At 32.6% G+C, this 25,620-nt stretch overlaps 1 protein-coding gene across 7 annotated transcripts in view; it reads left to right on the forward strand.

Moving 5' to 3' along the window:
• LOC105219613 (transcription factor AP-2-epsilon) overlaps positions 1 to 22,336 on the forward strand; it is a 93,992-nt gene extending 71,656 nt beyond the window's left edge. For 4 of the 7 annotated variants that reach the window (XM_029045192.2, XM_011195878.3, XM_011195879.3 and 1 more), the window contains 6 exons: positions 994 to 1,179; positions 6,093 to 6,300; positions 18,373 to 18,562; positions 18,901 to 19,165; positions 19,426 to 19,593; positions 19,670 to 22,336. In XM_029045192.2, the coding sequence (XP_028901025.1) occupies positions 994 to 1,179; positions 6,093 to 6,300; positions 18,373 to 18,562; positions 18,901 to 19,165; positions 19,426 to 19,593; positions 19,670 to 19,780 (1,128 nt within the window). In that variant the 3' untranslated portion in view covers positions 19,781 to 22,336. The remainder of the gene's footprint in view (positions 1 to 993; positions 1,180 to 6,092; positions 6,301 to 18,372; positions 18,563 to 18,900; positions 19,166 to 19,425; positions 19,594 to 19,669) is intronic. The other 3 variants (XM_029045193.2, XM_011195880.3, XM_011195881.3) reach the window with 1 other exon arrangement.
• The last annotated feature ends 3,284 nt before the right edge of the window (positions 22,337 to 25,620 follow it).

Genomic DNA, 25,620 nt, shown 5'->3' on the forward strand with positions numbered 1-25,620 from the left:
TGTCTCAAACTTTGCAGAAATCCATTGTTTAGCGATATTTCAGTTTTTTTTTTGCATAATAGACATTAGAACATAAAATGTCAGTCGAATTAAATACTACTTTTTCCCTTCAGTGGTACCAAAACAAATTTCGTAAATATCCGTAAAAAAACTTCAATACTTATTATAAAAAAGGAATGATATGCGTACATATAGTGGCAAATATATTTTTATTCCACAAGATTGCGAACAAATCGTTTCTTATCATATAAAGTACTTATATATATCATACTTAACAATAATTCATTTGTCTAATAATGAAATTTTCTACAATAGGTCCAAGATTGAACTGAAGATTGTAATAAATTGTTAACCATCTTAATCAAATTTGTTTATAATTTTTGTTTTCAACATTTCATTATTAATTTGATTAGTTAATTTATTATTTTTAGGCGTGTTTGATTGCAGGAATATACCAAGGAGAATATACCTATTTAATTTTTAGCATAGATAAATCAAGATCTTTGTGGATATTTTCATTATGCATGTACAATGGTGAACTAGTGATTATTTTTAGCATTTTAGATTGGAATCCCTGTATTATATCAATGTGGGTTGAACAGGTCGTATCCCACAGTTGAATACCATACATCCAATTTGTGTTTGTTTCAATTTGCGTCAACAATTCTTAAGAATTAAATACAAATATAAAGCGGTGAGATACGAATACTAAAACGTCGGTTTGAAATCGGTTGATAAATAGAAATACAGAAGACGATGAAAAAGTTCAATACTTATATCCGTATATATAAGTATATAAGTGCAACATAGGTATATATGCAACAAATTAATTGTATATTACACAAACATGGTACATATTTACTGCAATAGAGGTGATAACATTCCTAGCCTTACTTTATCTTATTAAAATACTAATAATGAGAGATATTGTAGTATAATACATAGTAAATGAGATTTAATTCGAAAGCACATAATTAATCTAATATTGATTAGGTACCTGCATATTTACAGAACCATGGAGCTTTAGAATATTTGGGTACAGATCCATACGGACAACCGTTATCATCACTGCATCATGCTCCTTTGCATCATTATAATCAATTAGCGGGTTTACGAACAACTCAAGATCAGCTTGGTATACACAGATCTCATAGGGAAGCGGAGCTACAAGGCCATGTGGTAAGTCTTCTGTAAATCATACTTTTTACTATATTATATTTTTTAGAAATTAAATGATCGTTTATACTTATCATAGTATAAATATGCAACTGTGACATATTACTGTAAACAGAATACCTTTGAAATGGTATTGACACTAATGCCTTTAACGACTAGTCCTATGTTATGCTAATACAAATAAATAAATAGTGATAGTATAAAATGTTCCGTTACTCCCGAATTTAGCCCTTCCTTTCATGAATGTATTGTTTTGTTTGTTAATACAATAAAACATTATATTGAGTTTGTGATTCCATCGCTAGATCTGAGGCAAATTGGAAAATAATTTAAAAAAATTGATGGGCCTAAAATGTTATGGATAATGTTTGATACCAACCAAGCATGCTTGGGGCTTAATCTGATGTTGCGCAGTACGTAATATGTATGTATATTCATTGAATTCATTTTCTCCTCGCATAGCGGAAAACCCTAAGAAGATCGGAAATATTTATGTAAAAATAAATAGATTTTACGTTTACTTAATTTTGCTAAGATAACTCAATTTTTAACCGATATATACAGTATAAAGTACACCGGAAATTTAGAGGCTAAGGAATTATTTGCCTGATTTGCACATTTTTGGCATAGACACACATTATTAGAATGAACACATCTCCTTTGAAGTACTTTGGAATATCTGAGAGATTTACCGATATTTTCAATAAAAAATTAGCCGTACACTTCGAGGTCTTCATGTTCAATATATGTAGCGTTGAAGAGTTATAGTCCGATTTATGTGATTTTTATACCAGTATACCACACTAGAAATAAAGTTTTAGTGCAAAGTTTTGTTCTGATATCTTCACTGGTGCTTAATTTATAGATTGCTGGCGTGGTTATAAAACCGCCGGTTTTTGATCCATAAGTGGGCGGAGCCATACGTAATTTAAATTGTGTATACAAATTTGAGTGCAGCCCTTCTGTACTGTTTCTTTACTTAATTAAAGCTTTTTTAGAAGTTTTCAACATATTATTATGCATTGCGGCGAAGAAAAGGTCCACTTCACTAAAATATTACATATGAGGAGTGACTTTTCAAAAGGGGATATTTACGTTTTAATTTTTTTTTTTTAAACTAGGTATGCGAGCTTCTTCTTACTGCCTTCCCTAAATAAAAGCGGCAGCGTCAAATGACTGTCAAAAAAATCTCATACCCATACAATTTGTATGGCGCATACCTAAATAACAAGACTGCGACGCTGAGCGGTTGAAAATTTCTATTTTGACAGCGCGTTAAGAAGTAAAGTTGGCTGTGAAAAACGAAGTTTCTCTGTACAATAAAATTTCACAACAACAAATAAAGTAAACATTTTATATTTGACGTAAAGTTTATTTAGGGAAGGCAGTTAGTGCTAATATACAGAATTTCGTCACTTGGATTATGATCCGAAAAAAGTGAACTGTTTCAGGTTTAAGCGTTTTAAATACTAGCACCCAATTATATTATGAACACAAGTTATTTTGATACACGCTGTAATTTAATATAACTTCATTGTTTTTATACTCTCGCAACATGTTGCACACAGTATTGTGGTTTTGTTCACATAACGGTTGTTTGTAATAAAAGAGATAGGTATGGGGTTATATATAAATAAATGATCAGGATGATGAGTGAAGTTGAAATCCGGATGTCTGTCCGTGTCTTGGAACACATATTCCTTGTCACCCTGAGAAGGAGTTTGCTTTCGAAGATGGGCAAAATCGGTCCGCTGCCACGACCACAAAATGGGAAAACCGAAAACACATAAAGTGTCCTAACTAAGCCATAAATAAAGTTATGAAAGTGAAATTTCGTACAGGAAGGGACATATTTCGATGTAATTTTTGTGGGAGAGTGGGCGTTCCAATAAGTTTTTTGTATATATCTTGCAAACCAAAAAAACTGTATAAACCAAACTTTCTGCAGTCATTTCTTTTAGCCATTTCCTTATACAGTCCAAAAATGAAAGAAATTGGAGAATAACCACGCCCACCTCCCATACAAAGGTTAGGTTGAAAATTACTTAAAGTGGGTTAACTCACTAACGAAAATCGTCAGAAACACTAAATTTTACATAAGAAATGGCAGATGGAATCGATTTTTTTACAAAATTGATAATGAGCGTGGCGTCGCCACTTATTGGTCAAAAACCATATCTCAGACACTACTCAACTGATTTCAATGAAATTCGGTATATAATATTTTATTGACACCCTGACAACACGGATGAAAAATGGGCGAAATCGATTCACAATCACGCCAACTTCCCATATAACTCAATTTTGAATTCCATCTGATTCGTTCATTTTATAATATATATGTACATAAGGAACCGATGAAGATAGCGGAAGAAAACTTGACACAAATACTGGTATCATCTTTTGCTTCACTTATGAAAAAAATTTCGAAATCGGATTATAACTTTTCAAGGCCCCGGATATCTACATGAAAAACTCAGTACCTAAGAGTAATTTTTCACCGAAAATACCGGCAAATTTTTCAGATATTTTAATTTGATTCAGAGGAAATTTTTTTCTCCTAATTGTGTGCTCCAAAAATTGTTAAAATCGGACCTATACCTAATTATGTGCGACCATTATTCCGCATATATCGTATAATAATCATATCATATATAATATAATAAGTATGCATATAGTCTTGTATATAGCGTAGCTTGGTGGGGAAAATGAGTGAAATCGGTTTAGGAATTATATCAGCCCTCATATACCACATATGATGATTTTCGTTATTCTATTGGACTTTATACCGAATATATGGGTCAAATTGTGTGTTATCTTAATAAAATTACATAAATAAATTGCGAGAGTAGAAAATGTTCGGTTTCACCCGAACTTATCCTTTCCTTACTTGTTTTATTATCATTTACGGCTTTAGCAACCCAAAATTACTTTATATGTTTATTTGTTCTTGAATTATAGTTATATATTGAAAAATTGTGTAATATGAAAATATGGAAACCGATCCGTAACATCAGGGTGTTAAAAAGATTATGTACCAAATTCCGTTGGATTTTTCGAGAAGTTACTCAGATATGGTTATTAACAAACAAATTAAGCGACCTCGCGCACGCTCTCCACTCTTGGTAATGTTTTGATCATAAAGAGGTACCATTACCATCTTGTTTATATAAAATTTAGTGATTTTGTCTTTTTTCGTTTTTTTGAGTTAACGCACTTTTAGTAGTTACTAACATAATCTTTATATGAGGTCGGGCGTGGTTATTATCGGATTTTTTGCATTTATGCTGTATGGTGGCAAGCTCAAGTCGATTTCGCCCATCGGTAATACGGTAGAATCCCGCTTATCCGGATCAAATAAATACCTATGTAATTTAAAATAATTAGTTAAATATAACATGTGATCTGTGGGGTAATAAATGAAATCTTTTCAGTGCGGCCAACTCCGTGATGTGCTTCAATTGTAAAAACTGTATGGGATCCGATTCGACCTGTAAAACCACTTAAATATCTAGAGCTTCAAAAAGCTTCTGCGTGAGATGCCACTTGACGTACATCCTCAATTTCAGCCTCTTTATCATCTCTTTCCTCTTCATTATCGTTGTTCAGTCACTACCTAATATTCTCTTCATTGCACCGTTCACCTATGTTAAGAATTTTCATTGATTCTATATTTTGCCAATTGGGCAGACATACATCTGGGTTTCAACTCGAATTTCGCTTGCTGGAATTACATATGTATTTCATAGTCATAATATGTTCCATTTTGAAATCATGTTACGTTACGCTTAGATATGCGTGCTTATATATGTATGTATGAATATGTTTTTATGTATATGCATATGTATATTTAAAAATTTATGCAGTGAACTTAAGCTTATTCTCAAAGCATGAAGACTGCTATACTTTTTTGGGAGTTGCATTTTACGCTGGAAGAAAACATTCCAAACAAAATACTTCAAATATTTTTACCTACTCCATTTTAAGGTTCATACTTATTAACAAGTTATTTGCGGAATTTCCTTTGGGGTAAGTTACTTTCCTCGATTCGAGACCACTTCGTTGCAACACTCATAAAGACAAAACAATCACAGCTACTTAAGCGGGATTGGCTGGTAAATCAGTTTTAGCAACCCTTAATCTTAAGCACAAGTTTGATAATACTACTTTTTAGAAAAATTCCTCCACCAAATACCGCCAAGTGGGTATTTACTTACACAAATATGAAAACTTAGAAATAAATATACACTCATAAAAATAAGCACATATACATATATCCATACATATATGTATGATAATGTGTGTGAAAATAAGTTGCATTTATCAAATAACTGAAAGTTACACGGCCTTACAAATTAATAAATAGAAAAGTACCTCAACGCGAAATTCATTTAGTTTGCTTAATAATTTCATGAAGGTTTCTTAAATATCAAATGGTGACAAAAACGGCAAAAATTTACATATAATTTCATTAAGATATAAAATCATCCGAAATGATGGTAATTCTCACATTAGGAAAGGCAATGGCTTGTAAAGAAGTTCTTTGATAGAAAGCACTGCTTATGCCGAACTATCTTTTGATATATCTATTATTGCTTCAGTCATTTAAGCAGACAATTTTAAATCTCATATTTTGTGTGATAAAAAGTTTGATAATTGAGATTTATGTATTTCAATAATATAATTGTCATATAAAAAGATTTCTGCTTTTATTTACAAAGTTTAGGACGAATTCCTGTTTGTATACCGATGGAATAACAAGAGTTGTAACCATATCTGAAAAAACTAAAATAATGTGTGATTATTTCTAAATATTATATTATACAGTTTAGTTGTTTGTGAAAATGATATCGTTGTTTTAAATGCAGAGTATATTTCTTAAATTACAATTTTGAAAACATTCCTATTTTTTCCAGGCGCAGCTTTCTCATGGCTTCCCGTATACAGATAGACGAGCAGATTATGGTAGCACAATATCAGGAGCGGCCGCACATGGTGGTAGGCTTGCCCACGAACATGACCCCTTAGCCTTACATCAAGCACTTCAGAATGCTGTTGATGATGTCCAAAACCCCGGTATAGATGACAATGTCACGTTTATGTCAGATCTACCTCTTATTAAAAGTAAGTATTATTATGATCCGTTCCTTAAGTGTTTGATAAATTGCAATTATTCCCTCATATTAACTACTTATGTAATTAGTGAAGTTATTCAAAATCAGGCAATAAGACCTAATAGAATTTAATAAACTGTCGGACCTTAAGGGAGCTCTTTAAAGATATTAACACTTATCAAACGGTGTGGACTATCTCAAAGTTAAATTTTTAAGTTAAAAAAATTTAAGTAGTTTGAAAATGTATGTAAATATTTTCGTCTGTTTTAATGAAGTACATAAAAGTAATAGAGAATTATATAAGAATATAAAAAACATAAACGAATAAATATACTTATAGTTTAAGCTTACTTTATGAAGATTAAATTTTTGTACACAAGTAACTTAGCCCTGTTCGGGTATAACTGATAATTTTATACTCTCGCAATTTGAATCCCTTAAAGGCAACGACATATTTCCAGGCAATGGTAAAACGTTATACATATTACTAAATTTTGCAAAAGAATATTTGATGGAATAGTGAATGGATTGTACTGTGAGAGGGTATGTTTAAATTTTCAATCGAAATAGTTTCGCTTAATTTTATTTATAACTCAAATATTTAATAAAATTTACCAAAGGGACAAATAAATATTGGCTACATGCGGGAAAAATCTACCAAATGCGCGAAATTTATTGTATTAGGGATATGGGGCTAGCATTTCAATCTAGTCCAATAGCTAAACATAAAAAAATTCATACAACTGTAAATGTGAGGAATTGATTTCCACTCTCACTTCCAATGATATGAGAGTTGTAGCTCTTTATCGCTGTAAAATCTAGACCGACTTATATAAAGGTATATAAAGGGTATATAAAGGGGTTTTCTATAGGGACGCTACAAAAGTAAACCGATGGGGACAGCAAACGACGACATATTTTTTTCTGCTCTCCCACGTCCTACGAAGCGATGAGGCTAAATTCTGGCTAAATGCTTCGTCAATAAAATATGCGTTATTGGTCAGGCAACAATCCCTTGCATCCCGAAAAAAATTACGGTTTGGTGCGGTTTATGGGCCGGCTACGTTGTTGGGCCGTACTTCTTCCGTGATGATCAAGACCGGCACGTTGCTGTGAATGGGAATCTCTCAATGATAACCGAATATTTTTGACCCGATATTTTGCTGAAAATTTCACTTTAATCGAAGCTTGTGAAAATCGACTATTCCACTAATTGGACCGGGGGTTTCTATGAGATAATGTGTATTATTAGTAAATGTGAGGCTATTAGTATCCTGCGAGACTTATAAACATACATACATATGTAACCGATTCTGAAGTGAAGTGCTTATATATACATATTTGTACGTCTTCGGCTCCGCATATTGTGCCGCTCCGGCTTCGCACAACTTCACTCTAGTCTTTTGTGTCCGTTGTCTTTCTCTTTGATTATGTAGGCGTTGGGAACGCTCAGAGTTCGACTCACTAGTGCGAGCTTGTATATTTCTAATATTTTGTTCTTCAAGCCGCTGATCACGCTCCACACTCGACCCTCAAGTGCATACTTGCGAGGTTTTGAAATTTTGTTCAGCAAACAGCTGCGAGCGCTTGTTACTCGACTCTCTGGCACGCGATTGCGATGCGAAGAGAATGACTTGCAAGACGATTTTCAGTCTCAGATCAAGGTTCTCCATCACGGAGTATTTTTGATACCCTCATCTGGGAACTATTTCCAGAAAGTTGAGATTCTAGCAATAGTTTTTGGGCTTATTCATTACAAACATACATACATACAAATCTTTCTTCTTTATATACATAAGTAGTATAGATATGTTTGTTTGCAAATATAAATTTTTTTGTATTTGGGAATGATAGCATAAAGATGAAAACATGTGTTTCGTTCAGAGTAATTCAGTGAGACTTCATAGTACATACATATGTTGAATATAAAATAAATAAATAGAATCGTTATAAAACAATTTATTCTAAAATTAATCAACCAAACACACCGACACTGTTCTATTATGCATAAATAAATATTCAACATAATTTTCTAAATATATTAAATATTAATAAACAATTTTTTCTATAATAATAAACTCTGTAGAAAGACGGATGTTAGCATTCCGAAATATAAAGAAATTCCACCGCTAATAACCTTTGGATGCTAATTTAAGTTATTTAACACCATATAATCTCATTTTCATTTAAATATCCAAGAGTGTAAAATTTAACACATCGAAATCATTATATAAATGGAATAAGATCCGATATATTGTCCGTAATAACACACTTGCATTCTCTCTTCCTTATATATTTATGTTGTTAGTGTCCATTAAACTTGGATGCCATTTGAACGAAAGAAAGATCAGTAAAAAACACACACCTGGTGTTAGATTCCCTTTTGCATCATATTTCACAAGTATTGTGTAATGGAACTCCTGCCGATCTTCGCACATTCGTAATTGGCATAATTATATTTAAACAAACGCCCCGAATATTATTCAATTGTTGTTATACGTTTCTATGTACAATGGATCTTTATTTATACTACTGTTCGTAATTTCGTGAATTCATCCCTGTGATCACTGCATTCTACCACTCAACATATCCTCAGAAATTTATATACATATAATGCAAGTACAGTAGTTTTCCGAAATAACGAATATTCGTTTTAACGAAAACCGCTTATAACGTACAAGTAAATTTTTTACACTGAGTTAAATAACGAACATCGTGGTTTTGTAGGTACTCGGTTTAACGAAGACATATATAGAAAGAGTTAAAAATCAAATAAAATAGTGGTAAAAACAGTTAAAAGAGAACTTGAAAAAACTCAAAACAAATTTCCAAATTGAAAAAATGAGTACGACAAAAAAAGTTGAATTTGATATAAAAGCTTAAAATTATTGATCAGCACCAAGAAGTAAAAGTCGGAATTGTGTAAAAAAATTAATTTAAAAGTTCCCATCGTTTCGACTACATTAAAAATAAGGTAAACCTTTTCGACAAATATGAGCTGCTGCAACAAAAAGGAAACAACCCGTAGTGGTGAAAGGATTGGCTTTTATGCAGCAACCTAAGTGGCACAAAGTTGAACAATATCAACTTTGAAAAAGTTATTGTATTGATTGAACTTCAGGAAAGAGCTATTAAACATAATTTTTGTATTCCAACGGTTCTAACGCCGATTAACCAAGTTTTTAAATTGCTATAGAAATTTACGAGCATTACTAATACAAAAATATTTTCTTCTCGTATAATGTGGATTTGTTTTCTAAGCACATTACTTTTTTAGGGCAATATTTGAATTGTACTGTTATGGTTTTTCTTTTTTGAGCAAATAATTTAATAAAACAATTTATTAAATTGCAATTTAGGGATATTTAACTAATTTTTATTTTTATTGAAAAACGTACCCCTAAGTAATTCGAGTACTCAATTACCGAAAAATTCGATGTAACGAACAGACCTTCCAATTAATCTGTTCGTAATTACGGAAAACAACTGTATTAGTATAAGTACATACACTTACCACTTAAATAGTTATATATAAATGAATGGATTTATATTTGTTTATCTTGCTCTAAGGTATAAACTAATCCCACTCCTTTTACTATAATAGATTTTCTAGAAATGCTTAAGTTTACTGAAAATATAAAGTTTTGTTGATACTACTACTCCAGTAAAATTTGGTATTGAGAACATTTACTTAAATATCTACGCATTTGAAATATTTTATCAATTTTACTAGACAAGTGTATTATTAGTCTTTACAAAAACACTTAATGTGCTATGAAAAAAGGAAAATAAATAAATAAATTTACCAAAAATATTATATTTTATTATTAACCCAAACGATTACCCTCCTCCCGCCCAACCGACGCGTGGGGCGCAGTCCGCATACGAGCGGAATTTGCCGAGTCTAGAAAGGCAAGAGATTTTTAAGCGTCCGGTTCTCAAACTGCTCAGCTACAGAAAGAAACATTTCAACAGCTGAGATTTAAAAATATATAAAAACAAAAAGTTAAAAATTTCTGAATATTATTTATTAAGAGAAAACAAAATAGTTTTTTTGCTGCTAAATATTGAGTCAGATGGATCAAATGTGCTGGAATGCGAATTAAAATCATGACATATTCGGCAGAATGGTTCATTTAACTCAACATTTGTTCTAGAAGATTTTAGAAATAATGGTCTAAACTGCCTGGATGAACGCAATGGGACATTAAACTTAATATCAGACAAAAGGAATGAACTACAAACTAAACCATTCAGAAGTTTTACTAGAAAAATTATACCTAGCATTTCTCTGCGACTAGTGAGTGTGGGAAGACTTATAAGTTTTAAACGACTAGTATACGGGGGAAGATTCAATCTTGAATCCCAATGTAAGTGGCCTAAAGCAAAAAGTAAAAATTGTTTTTGAACGGACTCAAGCTTATCAGAATGGGATTGATAGCTAGGATTCCATACCACAGAACCATACTCCAATATAGGCCTTACCAATGTTGTAAAAAGAATTTTAGTAATATACGGATCACTAAATTCTTTAGACCAACGTTTAACAAAGCTAAGAGCACCTTTAGCTTTTAAGACAATTGAATTTACATGAGAATTAAAATTTAGTTTAGGGTCCATATTAACTCCTAAATCAACAAAGCTAAAAACTTGCTCTAAACTGAAGTTATTTATTACATAGGGGGAAAGATCAACAGTTCTACGGGAAAAGCACATCGTTTTACATTTTTTAAGATTCAGTGGCATATCATTTTTGTGACACCAAGTAACTAAATTATTTAAATCCGATTGCAACTCAGTCCTTTCGTTATGAGAAGTATATGATTTAAAAAGTTTTACATCATCCGCATATAATAAAAACTTAATTACTGAAGGTATATCATTGATGAACAACAAGAACAGAATCGGGCCGAGATGACTACCCTGTGGAACCCCTGAAGTGACACTAATTGAATCGGATAATGTATTATTAAATAAAACTTGTTGTTTTCTGTTAGTAAGATATGAGGATACCCATTCAAGAAGTCTTGGTTGAAAACCAAGAAGATTCAGTTTTTGCAAAAGAATTGAGTGGTTTACTCTATCGAATGCTTTACTAAAGTCTGTATATATAACATCAGTATTCTTATTATCCCTAAAACCCATTGACACATGGTTTACAAATTCAAGCAAGTTAGTTACTGTAGATTTCCCTTTACAAAATCCATGCTGAGAGAATAAAATTAAAGGAGAGATTAAGAAAGTTATTTGGTCAGTGACAATAGCTTCAAAAAGTTTGGGTATAGCTGACATTTTAGCTATCCGCCTATAGTTCTCAACAGATGATCTAACTCCACTTTTATGCAAAGGTAATATAAAAGAGTTTTTCCACATTGACGGAAAAATGCCTTGTTTAAGAGATAGGTTAAAAAGCTTAGTTAAGGGCAGATAGATATATTTTGCGCAATTTTTAAGAAAGCTTGAGGGAATCATATCAGGGCCATATTTAAACGAATTTTTTAACGTAACTAAATAATTTAAGACATCTGTTTCAGAAATAATTGGTGTATTAATTACAGTACTCGGACATAACACTTGATGATATGGCACATTCATAGGGTAGTTTGAACAATAATTGGATTTGAAGAATTCTGCAAACATATTAGAAATAATATAATTGTCACATGACATTGTTGATTTATATTTCATCGCGGACGGAAAATTTGAAATCCTCACTTATAAATTAATCACGCATTGAGTAATTAACGGAACACGAATCTTCTTAAAATTTACTTGAAACTCAAAACTTTATATTTATTTATAAAACTCGAATCAAAGATATTTTAATCTATACTACTATTATAAAAAGGAAATATTTGTTTGTATGTTTGAATAAACTAAAACCTACTGTGCCGATTTCAAGAATTCTTTCACCATTGGAAAGCTCACCCAAAGTAACATAGGCTATATTTATTGCTACAAACTTAACTTTCTGGAAATAGTTCCTAGATGAGAGTATCAAAAAACTCCGAGAATGTTCATCAGAAACTGAAAATCGTCGTGCAAGTCATTCTCTTCGCATCGCAATCGCGTACCAGAGAGTCTAGTAACGAACGCTCGCAGCTGCTTGCTGAACACAGTTTCAAAACCTCCCAAGTACGCGCTTGAGAGTCGAGTAAAAAATATTAGAAATATACAAGCTCGCACTATGGCGTCCAACTCTAAGCATTCCCAACATCTTCATAATCAGAGAGAAAGACAACGAACACCAAAGACTAGAGGTCATAATCAAGTTTTAGCTCATTGGAAATATAATATAATTTCATGTTCGAATTTGTTCAATACATATGTATGGGAGAGTATGTATAAGTGTGTAAAAACTTATAACTTAATTTTGAAATGTTTGTTTAAACCCGTGCGAATCCGGAGCGGTCTGCTATATTTTATACAAAAGTTTAAGTTCCCGCAAATATATACCCCACTTTTCAAAAACTTCACTTTGATTATCGATCTTGTTAATAATCTTTAAAATATTATTTTTCATTTTATTTTTTTTTTTTGGAAAAGATAATTTAATAATAATACTTTTGTTGTAGATATTATATATTACAGTATACTCTCGAAAAGTAAATCGATTGGTATTTTGGGTAATTTACTTTTTCGAGTAATTTACTTTTCCAAATATATACATAAATTATCTGTTTTTATAATATTAAATGCATTTTTAAACTTAAAAAATTCATTCATTTATTTGCTTCAATAAAACATATGGATTTACATGAAAAACATATTTACATTTACATACATACATATGTACATATTTACTATGAAGAGAAAAAATCTTGAATATTCTTTTGTTCTTTTTCTTTTACAATATATTTTCTGACCATTTTTGTACGACAATTCAAAAAGTCTGACACCTGATTTGCATCGTTTTCATTTTTAAACCAGTGGATCAAGTAGGAGAGTTTATTTACTAAAAAGACGCGATAAACAATTGAGTAAGTGTTTTTGCAACATCGTAAAAAACGCTGCTTGCTTCGTTTCGAATTTATTTATTTATCACATTCTCTGAAAAGTAAATTAAAAAATTTACTTTTTCGAGGTGTATGTGTAATCTTAAAGGTGATTAACTTTTCCGAGATTATTTACTTTCTGAGAATTTACTTTTCGAGAGTATACTGTATTTCGTTTTTCACCGTAAGACTTAAAATTTTTATTCACATTTATCTATATAACTAGAGATCAAACCCGTATTAAAATGACTTAGAATACGGCGAAAGTGCATCGAAAAGCTTGATTAAACTTTAATCATATGTAGACAAAAGTTTTTGACAAAGTTTGCACTGATTAATTTTTAAACACAATCTCGGATGCTTATCTTGTTTGTTCATTTTTTTATTAGCTAAATATTTTTGGATTTTTGGATATTTCAATATTATCAAGAGGATTAATACCATATATTAAAAAAAATCTTAAGAGGAATAACGACTTGGTGAGAATGAACATATTTAAAGGGAGTTTCTTTAAGGCTTGTGGTCAAGAAAAAATATGAAGCATATAATTTAATATTATGACAAAGAATTTGGCTTAATTAGAAATATAAGAGTTTTTTAATGATTTCGGACAAGCTACTGCCGCAGTTGGCTCGCATAAATTGAAGCCGAAACTTTGAATTTTCGCCCGAATTTGCAACAATTGGAGCCCGATTTCGAAAAAAGTATTGCCTCAGAAAAATCATTTTTTTAATATATTTAAAACAAGTTCGTATGTATCTACAGTGGTGTCTCTTTTTCTTGTTTGAGTACTGATAATAAGTCAGTAAATACGAGTAAACAGTAAAACCATTTGTGATGAAAATGAATGAAATCGGTTCTGGAATTACCTCAACCTATATAAATAGTATATATTATGGGGAATTATCGTTTTTATATTGGACTTTATGTCGAATATATGGGTCAAATTGTGTGTTATCTTAATATAAATATAGCAATAAATTGCGAGGGTATAAAATGTTCGGTAGCACAGAATAATTAATTTCTCTCTGAATTGAACTTTGTATGTAAATATCACTTTGCACTAATAAATATTAAAAAAATATATTAAAATTGCTTCAAACGGATGCAAACTACGATTAAACCGATACAACGAGTAGCATAGATAACATTATACCAGAGATAATAATTTATCCCTGATGATACGAAACTCTTTCATTCGAGAGAGACCTGTCATAGTCCGCATTTTTTATAACATTTGACAATGTTGCCACTAGGGGAAAACATAAGTGTGCAGATTTTTATTAGATTTCTTGCGTATTTATTGGTTTACAATTTACGCTTTTTAGAAACTTCATATCCAATATTACGCCAACATATACATTTATAAATACATATATATTTAAATATAAAGAATAATCACATAAATATAAATACAACAAAATATTATATAATTTCAACTTCATAAGTCAACATAAACATGAATGTTACCAAATTTTTTGCGCATATTTTGGTAACAAATATATTTATTGTCATTAGCGAGAAGAGTGATCGGTGTTATGAGTTAGTCTATATTCGTTCAAAAGTGCAAAAGAACTAATAATATCCTTATCTAGTCGCACTGGAAAGGGTGTATGGTTAAGTACCGTTCGCATATTTTGCATAAATATGAGTACATATAATCGAAGAGTAGTAAGAAAAAAGTCATTTATAAGTAGAGTCCGACCGATTAATCGGCCTTGGCATCGGCAAAAAAATTTAGCATCGGAATCGGCATCGTCCAAATTTATCTGATTCTTTCTATTTCTTTTGAATTACATTTCCATTAATTTTTTTTGACTTTCTTGATTGCTTAAAAGCCTAAAAATAAAATAAAACACAGTTTGATTCATATTTGCCTAATAACGGGTGATTTTTTTGAGGTTAGGATTTTCATGCATTAGTATTTGACAGATCACGTGGGATTTCAGACATGGTGTCAAAGAGAAAGATGCTCAGTATGCTTTGACATTTCATCATGAATAGACTTACTAACGAGCAACGCTTGCAAATCATTGAATTTTATTACCAAAATCAGTGTTCGGTTCGAAATGTGAAATCCGCTTTTTTATCGACAAATTTTGTTCAGCGATGAGGCTCATTTCTGGTTGAATGGCTACGTAAATAAGCAAAATTGCCGCATTTGGGGTGAAGAGCAACCAGAAGCCGTTCAAGAACTGCCCATGCATCCCGAAAAATGCACTGTTTGGTGTGGTTTGTACGCTGGTGGAATCATTGGACCGTATTTTTTCAAAGATGCTGTTGGACGCAACGTTACGGTGAATGGCGATCGCTATCGTTCGATGCTAACAAACTTTTTGTTGCCAAAAATGGAAGAACTGAACTTGGTTGACATGTGGTTTCAACAAGATGGCGCTACATGCCACACAGCTCGCGATTCTATGGCCATTTTGAGGGAAAACTTCGGAGAACAATTCATCTCAAGAAATGGACCCGTAAGTTGGCCACCAAGATCATGTGATTTAACGCCTTTAGACTATTTTTTGTGGGGCTACGTCAAGTCTAAAGTCTACAGAAATAAGCCAGCAACTATTCCAGCTTTGGAAGACAACATTTCCGAAGAAATTCGGGCTATTCCGGCCGAAATGCTCGAAAAAGTTGCCCAAAATTGGACTTTCCGAATGGACCACCTAAGACGCAGCCGCGGTCAACATTTAAATGAAATTATCTTCAAAAAGTAAATGTCATGAACCAATCTAACGTTTCAAATAAAGAACCGATGAGATTTTGCAAATTTTATGCGTTTTTTTTTTAAAAAAAGTTATCAAGCTCTTAAAAAATCACCATTTACTATGTTCGGACCGGCATTGAAAACATGAGTTTTCTTTTCTTTTCTCGAATGCTGCCTCTTTATATTTCAACATTATACACATGCTGCATTACCTTTTTGAACGTTTGCTCCGTTTTTTACATGATAAAAGAACAAATAAATGTCACCCTAATATGCTGATCAACACAATTTGGAAACCAGAGTACAGGGCAGAATAAATGCAAAAATTTTTTGAGAAAGCAAAACACTTTAAAATTGCATGCAATTCGACTCATTTATTCGGCACAAAGTCCACTAGAAAACAAAAATCATTATATTATATATAGTATATGAAAGATATGGTAATTCCTGAAGTTTCATTAATATATCATAAGTTTTACTCAAGTTATGGCTTGTACGGACGGGTTTTAACTCGTCTCGTCATCCTGATCATATATCTAACTCGTTGTTTTATGACTTACAAACAAAATGAGAACTAAACTCACTCTCTTAACAACAGGTTGCGGGAGTATAAAAATGCTAACAAACAAATAAATTTGTGAATTGTCAGTGAAAACGCATCGAAAACAAAATCGATCAGAACGACTTTGGTTCCACAATCAAAAAATTGTGTTTTCAATCTCGGTCCGAACGTAGTATAAACCAAACAATCCACACGATGATAATATTAAGTCTGGTATAAAGAACTTCATTATTTTTGTATTAAATTATTCAATATATTATTTATGTAGAATGATCTGATTTATGAAATATACACAGTTTTGTTCAACAATTTGTTGAGGTTTTGAAGATAATTTCATAATGTCACTCTTATAGAAAACCTTGATTCTATTGGCAAAAAACTGGGACAGTATATTTTTAAAAGTATCTCTTTAGACAGGACAGGAACAGCTAATAATCATTTGGACTATGAAGTGTGTGTAAAAGATCCTCCCAAAAAAGCTTTCTTTCTGTCCATAAAGGAAAAAAGCTATATTGCTGTTGCTACGTCTTGTTTTAAGAAAAAAAGTATTTTTTTCTATCTATATATTATAAAAATAAGTTATTAATTCTGAATATTAATTGAATTAAAAAAACACCTCCATATGAGCTGATTTTTTACTAATTTTGTGATTTTATTAGTTTACTAAGTAAATTTGTTCATGAAAGAATCGGCATTGGCTTCGGCCAAAAATTAGGTATTGGTCGGACACTATTTATAAGCCATAAAAACAAAAACTGTGGAGTGTGGTTTGCTTAGTGAAAACACCATATTTTTAGAATTAAGTAATTCAAGGGTATAAGTAAATAAAAAACTTTGTATTTTACATTCCTTTTAAGGTTATTCACTCATAGATGCCAATTTAATTTGTACATATCGTATAAACAAATATTTGTGTGACATAAGCCAAAGACTGTATTTACTCAGAAAAATATGAAGGCCCATGGTTTGGGCCTACATGTCAAGTGCAGGAGTAAGCAATTTAAATTTTATCAATAATAAAATCAATAATATTGCCTACCTTAATATTTTAAAGCAAAATATTAAGCATATTGCAGAGGAATTGGGGATTGCCAAGAAATTGGCTTTCATCCAGGACAATGATTAAAAGCATATTTCAGACATAGAAAAGTTTTGGTTGATTCACAACTGCCTAAAACAACTTGAAACAACTGCACAGAAACCCGACCTCAATTTAGTTGTGAATCTTTGGGAAGAGTTGGCCAGGAAAGTCTACAAAACCAAATATAATAATATTAATCAGATGAAAGAGGTTTTATTAGAAATCTGGAATCCCATTTATCGGGAAGTGTGGCAAAACTTCGTTATATCATTCCAAAGGCGTTTCCAAGCTGTTTTGGAAGCAAATGATTTGCAACTTAATATTAATTAATTGTTTTTACTTATTTTAGTATTTCACCAAAAAAAAGGTTATAAAATTAAATGTAAATTTTTTGTTATTTTATCAGTTAGATAAAAAGGTGAACTATGTTTAAATGCAAAAAAAATTAGATATAGTTGATTTCTATGTAAGTAGTAATATGGCACAATTACTTTCATAAAATGGTGTCCGATTATACGGAATCACTGTAAATAACCATATATATAACTTTTTTATTTAGTTTTAGTTAGCACAAACAATCGTTAGGCGAACAAAACTATTATACTCTGTGCAACATAAGAGTATAAATGTTACTAATGAAATATGAGTCTAAAAATATATGCCTTTTAAAATAGCTACATTACTACTAAAGGTTATTATTTTAAGTTAACTGTTTTCTTTATTTCTTATTAAAGGTATTAAAAGTGGGAAAGAGCTGGGTAATATTGGATCTGGTTCACCCAGTGAGGTATTTTGCGCTGTTCCTGGACGACTTAGTCTTCTTTCCAGTACGTCCAAATACAAAGTAACAATAGCTGAAGTTCAACGAAGGTTATCACCTCCAGAATGCTTAAATGCTTCTCTACTTGGTGGAGTTCTTCGAAGGTTAGTAACTAAAATATTTTTTTAAATACAGTGGAACTTCCATAAGTCGAAGATCTTTATTTTATTTAGATATAAATCGAGTAAAACTTAGGCATAACAATGAGTATGATTCTTCGTGTTTTACATGTTTTAATGTATTTAAATAAAACTTTTTGCGAAGTAAATAACAAAAACTGTGTGGTATTTTACAGCTTTTTGAAAAATTTATGTTTTAATGAAAATTTCTGTAATTCGAACTCTCTCTAACTCGAAGTTTTTTTGTTGATTATGGTGATTCGAGTTAGAGAAGTTCCACTGTACTTACATATAATTATATTTTTTTTATTTAACTCTAATAGAGCTAAGAGCAAGAACGGCGGACGCCTACTAAGAGAAAAGCTTGAAAAAATTGGTTTAAATTTACCTGCGGGAAGACGAAAGGCTGCCAATGTTACACTACTCACGTCGTTAGTAGAAGGGGAAGCTACTCATCTGGCAAAAGATTTTCATTTCGTTTGTGAAACTGAATTTCCAGCTCGTCAGTTAGCCGAATACGTCATTAGACATCAAACAGAGCCCCAAGAATCATATCGCAGAAAAGAACTACTTATTCATTCCCAGCAGGTAATTTCACAATTTTAAATGGTGCATAAAATGCTTCTTACTCTCAGTTGTTAAATTAAAAATTATAATTGTCAAATTGAAATCTTCTGGGGCTCCTAATATATAATACAATGATGTACATATGTACATACATACATATCTCGTGTTATATTTTGATTTGCAAAATGAGAAGCTTAATCGCTATTATTTTTTATTTACCACCCTTTTATATTTATTTATTAAATATATTCTAATGAGTGCTACTTATATGTATTGTATAGATTACAAAGGAACTAATGCAAGTACTTAGCCAAGATCGTACAACACAATATGGCACGAGATCACAGCACTTACTCGAACCATCAATGCAGCGTCACCTCACGCACTTCTCTCTAATTACTCATGGGTTTGGATCTCCAGCTATAATGGCAGTTCTGCATGCTTTCCAGGTAACTAACTATCATTGCAATAAAAATATAAAAATAATTCAACAGCACTCTAACAAAGTAATTTAACAAATTTCAGACTTTTCTCAATGAATCACTCAACTATTTAGATAAATTATATCCCTCAAATAGTGGAGGTATGGTGTCCTCCTCGCTGGACAAAAACAAGATTGATAGTGACAAAAAATGATAGGCCGGACTTGCTTTATTTTATTAAACACAAAAACAAAAACGTTTTAAACGAAATAAAGTATAAGTTTATGTTAAGGAATAAACAAATTCAAGTTCACCGAGCGTAATTTTAATTATAACATGTATCTATTAATCTGTTATTTTTATTATAAATACACATGTATGTACATGATTATGCATATGCTATGATAACATCCATTTATTAAACTTAGAATTCAGAGACATACCGACATGTATCTATTTATGTATGTATGATCCATTGCATAGGTTGATTATACATAACCCATATTTGGCCACAAGATATTATACTTTCCCTTGAAACCCAATCAAATGTGCCAACACAGCTTTGCAGTGATCCCTTATACATATATGTGGGGATGTACATTTGTATATTCATTAAAATAAGCATCATCTAGATGCATCTGTAAGTATGTTCCATTCCTGGAAAATTTGTTGATGTATTCTGAAAAATAGGATTACATACAATATATGAGGTATTGACACAACAAGGTAATTATAACATTTTTGTAACATATTAAATGAAAGGAAATGTTCAAGAAATAATATAGGCTCTATGGAAAGAGTTTGAAACTCTATGAGGTTATTACTTCGTGCCATAAAAGTTACGAACCAGAATAAATCTCTCATTTATATGAATAGTGTCATTAATCAGAAAAGTCGATTTTAATGAGAGGGGTTTAAAGTGTTCAATCCATTTTGAATTATGATTTATTTGAATTATTTGTTAAAAATATATGTACATATATAAATTTAGACGTCATAAGTTGAACATGTCGTTATTGCTGAGAAAAATCAACATGAAAAATTTAATTACATTTGCACCAATATCGTTATAACACAAAATACGTCGTTCTTCCTGAAAAAAAAAATCAAACTTTTACTCATGACAATTCTGGCCAACTGAGATGTGTTTAAAAATGATGCGACAAAAACAAGTGGAATAACGATACATTCTTATCTCGACTGTTTATTTTTCTACGCAATTTTTACACAATATGGACAATGATATTACCCACATTTCTGCATACTCCACCTAAAAATCGTGTTTTATTTTTGAGTTATGATACTATTCACGTTCAATGTGCGAATTGTTTTAATCTTTTGAATTTTAAACACTTTGAGCTTATTTTGTTTTAAAAGTCAGAATGCAAGTTACAAATATAGCAACAAAACCTTTGAACTTTTTTGGAAACAGTGAAACACTAGTGAGTTCACTAGCTATTGGTAACCACCACTGTTACCCACCCGATTATCATTGGTTGTAACCAGTTAACATTATTCACTAGAGAGTTCACAACCTATTTCAGTACTTTCAGCTATCTCACTACTTACAAACTACTTATTTATAATTACTATGTTGCGTACCGTGCATAATTAAAAACACATTTTGTTTAAATATTAATTTTTTTAAACACTTTATTTTAAAATTTCTTTACATTTCTAAATACAGTTGAACTTGCCTAACTTAAATCACCATAACCCACAGAAAAACTTCGAGTTATAGAAAGTTTCATTAAAACACAAAATTTTTCAAAAAGCTCTAAAATATAGATTTTTAATTTATTTGTTGCAGTTTGTTATTTTTTGGCTCTTGACATCTGTATCCCATGCATTTGTTACATCATTTATGCAATCCATAATTGTAATTTTCGTTCGCCTCTATACGATTTCAAATGTTGGCTCGAGAGTTAAATTTTGTATTATGCCTTGGTCTAAAAGTTCGATTTATGGAAGAAATTTGCATGAAATTTGACTTCAATTGCCAGTTCAAGATTTCGCGTTATGGAAGTTCAACTGTATAATCAAGTTACAATTTTTTCACGGATTTTTTTCTCATCCAGCTCTGAGTCAATGGTAATTGGGTTTGATTCTTGGAAGTTAAAAATTACCTTTTTGAGTTTAAATTTATAATTTATTAAATTAAATTATCTATTTTGACCTCTTAAAACCTTGTTTTTCTCCTATTTATAATACTCTCGTTCTCCCTCAGCAACAACTGATCCCTTGGAATACCTTAGTGTCGTGAATTCCTTAGTTACTTGTAATATATGATTTCGGTAGCACAATTCACTAATTCATTCTTACCGTCGTAATGGCGGGAATTCCTTTTAACAGATTTACTGAACTACGTGAACATGCCAGCATTTGTATATGACATGTATTATACATATGAACATGATGCATATTTATGAATCTACATATGTATATGTATAAGTATGTAAAACACTAAAGACAAATACTATTTCCTTAATATTTACAGTTATCAAAAATAGTTCAGTGACAATTTCGAAGTTCTTTGTAACACTCTTTGGATTTGGAAAATATATTAAACATTCTCGCAAATAATTTATAATCAAATGTTTTTTATTTCGTGATAAATCATGATAAGTTTTAGTTTTAAAAATATTAATAAATAGAAAATAATTGGACATTTACTTTCTTTAGTAAGAAAAATATTCAGTAACGCGAAAAAGCACTTAACAGGTTTATTCTCATCTATGCTTTCTTCACACTGGCAGACTACAGCCAATGCTAGAAACTATGTACATCTATGGTAAACAACAAAAGAGAAATTAAGGAAATATGTTTTGAATAGTTAGAATAACATTTTGAACGTTTTAGACAATCAACTGCTTAAATGTCCGAAAATATATAAGTGATTGTGAGAAGTTCTCCAGAAAGGTGTTTACAAATGTACATTCGCTAATTACGTATGGTATAAGACCGAGAGAAATGCAATGCTGTTACTTCACAGACATTTATCATGTATCTAATGTCATACATATGTATAAATATTTATATTTTTAACTAATCACATTAGTGAAAATGCTTTAAGCTACAGGTATGTCCATGTGAATGCATAGCTAAATTCTAAATTAAAAGTTTTCAAATAGTTTGATAAGTAGTAAAAATAATATATGTATATCGTATTATATGTATGTATGTATATTCCATAAGAAATTATAATTGGATCACTAGCTTACAATGCTACTTTTTCCAAATTGAGACGTGTATACATACTTAACCATAGTGATCTGTAAGTAATTTTTTAGATTTAATTAATCTTCAATTAAATTTTACAAAAAATAAATATATTAATGTTTTCCAAAAAAAAGTCGAAGTTTTCATGTATGAATGTAAGTATGTCCATATATTATGTATGAAGCATTTCAAATAATGAATGTAAACTGAAATTGTAAAGAAATCTGCATTTAAAAAAAGAATGATTGAGTGGCATAAAAGTTAGACGTACTGTGCGTTTTCCTGCTATGTACCCACTTTTCATCACCATTTAAGACCCTTTTTAGCAATTCTGGATAGCCACGCTCACAAAATCACACTAGAGAGGGACAAATTTGTATTTGTTTACAATGTACCGCCCCATAGTAGGTTTTATATGTATGTACTAAAGCTATATGAATCAACTTTCTGAAGTCATTATACAGTATTAAAACCGATGATATCGGGTTCCATCCCATACCAATGTTATGTTGAAAACAAGTAAGGAAGGGCTAAGTTCGGGTGTAACCGAACATTTTATACTCTCGCATTTTATTGATGTAATTTTATAAAGATAACACAATTCGACCCATATATTGGGTATAAAGTTCAATAGAATAACGAAAATCATCATAAATAGTATATGGGGACTGAGGTGATTCCTAAACCGATTTCACTCGTTTTCACCACCAAGATACAATGTATCGAAGACTATAAGCTCACTTAATTTAATATGTGATATTTAATAGGAGGATGGGATCATGTGTAGAAGTTCACGCAAGTGAGGAAAGTTTTTGATTGTCACTCACTTGGGAGTGGCCAGAAACGATTCTTCTCCACATGGTTCAAGCAGCTCACTACTTCCGGTTTTAGACCAAGTATCCTCTGGGTAGCCAACAGACATCCGTTTGAAGGCGAGCTAAAGTGAGAAGGCGAAGCCCGCTTATGCGGTTGTGCGTAGGGTTTGGGACCCACCACATAAAAACACCCCCCAATGAAAAATCTACGAAAGCCTCGGATGAGACACCCCCCTTTTGATGACGACCCCTGCAAACGTTTTAAGGATAATGATATAAGGGCATGCACCTGGAATGTCCGGACCCTTAATTGGGAAGGTGCCTCTGCCCAGCTGGTTGATGTCCTCATACGACTTAAGGCTGACATCACCGCCATCCAAGAAGTGCGATGGACGGGACAAGGACGGAAGAAGGTGGGTCCTTGTGACATCTACTACAGCGGCCATATAAAGGAGCGCAAATTTGGTGTTGGATTTGTGGTGGGAGAGAGACTCCGTCGCAGAGTCCTGGCATTCACCCCGGTGGATGAACGTCTAGCCACAATCCGCATCAAAGCGAGGTTCTTCAACATATCGCTGATTTGCGCCCACGCCCCAACGGAAGAGAAGGACGATGTGACCAAAGATGCTTTCTATGAGCGCCTAGAACGCACCTATGAGCGCTGCCCCCGCCACGATGTAAAAGTCGTGCTTGGTGATTTTAACGCCAGGGTGGGTAAAGAAGGTGTCTTTGGCACAACAGTCGGAAAATTCAGCCTCCATGACGAAACATCGCCAAACGGCCTGAGGCTGATCGACTTCGCTGGGGCCCGAAATATGGTCGTCTGTAGTACCAGATTCCAGCATAAGAAAATACATCAAGCTACTTGGCTGTCTCCTGATCGAAACACGCGGAACCAAATCGATCACGTTGTGATAGACGGAAGACATGTCTCCTGTGTTTTAGACGTGCGTACGCTCCGAGGACCAAATATAGACTCGGACCATTATCTGGTCGCAGCGAAGATACGCACCCGCCTCTGTGCAGCAAAGAATGCCCGTCAACAAACACAAGGAAGGTTCGACGTCGAAAAGCTGCAATCGCAACAGACAGCCACGAAATACTCTACTCGACTTGCACTCCTGCTCTCTGAGAGCACTCATCAGCATCTCGGTATAAGGGAACTGTGGAACGGCATCTCAAACTCACTGCGTACCGCTGCAGCCGAAACAATTGGTTTTCGGCAACGACAAAAAACAAGCTGGTACGATGAGGAGTGCCGTCTCGCAGCGGAGAGAAAACAGACTGCCTACCTCGCAACATTGCAAACGACCACAACACGTGCGGGATGGGATAGATACCGAGAGCTGAAGAGGGAAGCGAGACGCATTTGCAGACAAAAAAAGAAAGAGGCCGAAATGCGTGAGTACGAAGAGCTTGAGAAGCTGGCAGACAGAGGGAATGCTCGAAAATTTTATGAAAAAATGAAGCGACTTAACGAAGGTTTCAAGACCGGAGCATCCTCATGTAGAGACCAAGGTGGTAATCTGGTAACCGATGTCCAGGGCATACTGGGATTATGGAGGGAACACTTCTCCGAAATGCTGAATGGCAGTGAGAGTACAACACCAGGAGATGGCGAACCCGATCCCCCAATCGATGACGATGGAATAGATGTTCCATTACCCGACCATGAAGAAATTCGAATAGCAATTACCCGCTTGAAGAACAACAAAGCAGCGGGGGCCGATAGATTACCGGCAGAACTATTCAAATACGGCGGCGAAGAACTGGTAAGGTGCATGCATCAGCTTCTTTGCAGAATATGGTCGGAAGAAAGCATGCCTGACGATTGGAATCTCAGTGTGCTCTGCCCAATCCATAAAAAGGGAGATCCCACAATCTGCGCCAATTACCGTGGGATCAGCCTCCTAAATATCGCATACAAGGTTCTATCGAGCGTATTGTGTGAAAGACTAAAGCCCACCGTCAACAAACTGATTGGACCTTATCAGTGTGGCTTTAGACCTGGAAAATCGAC

The sequence above is a fragment of the Zeugodacus cucurbitae genome, chromosome 4 (assembly GCF_028554725.1).
Source record: "Zeugodacus cucurbitae isolate PBARC_wt_2022May chromosome 4, idZeuCucr1.2, whole genome shotgun sequence".
NCBI classification, from domain to species: domain Eukaryota; kingdom Metazoa; phylum Arthropoda; class Insecta; order Diptera; family Tephritidae; genus Zeugodacus; species Zeugodacus cucurbitae.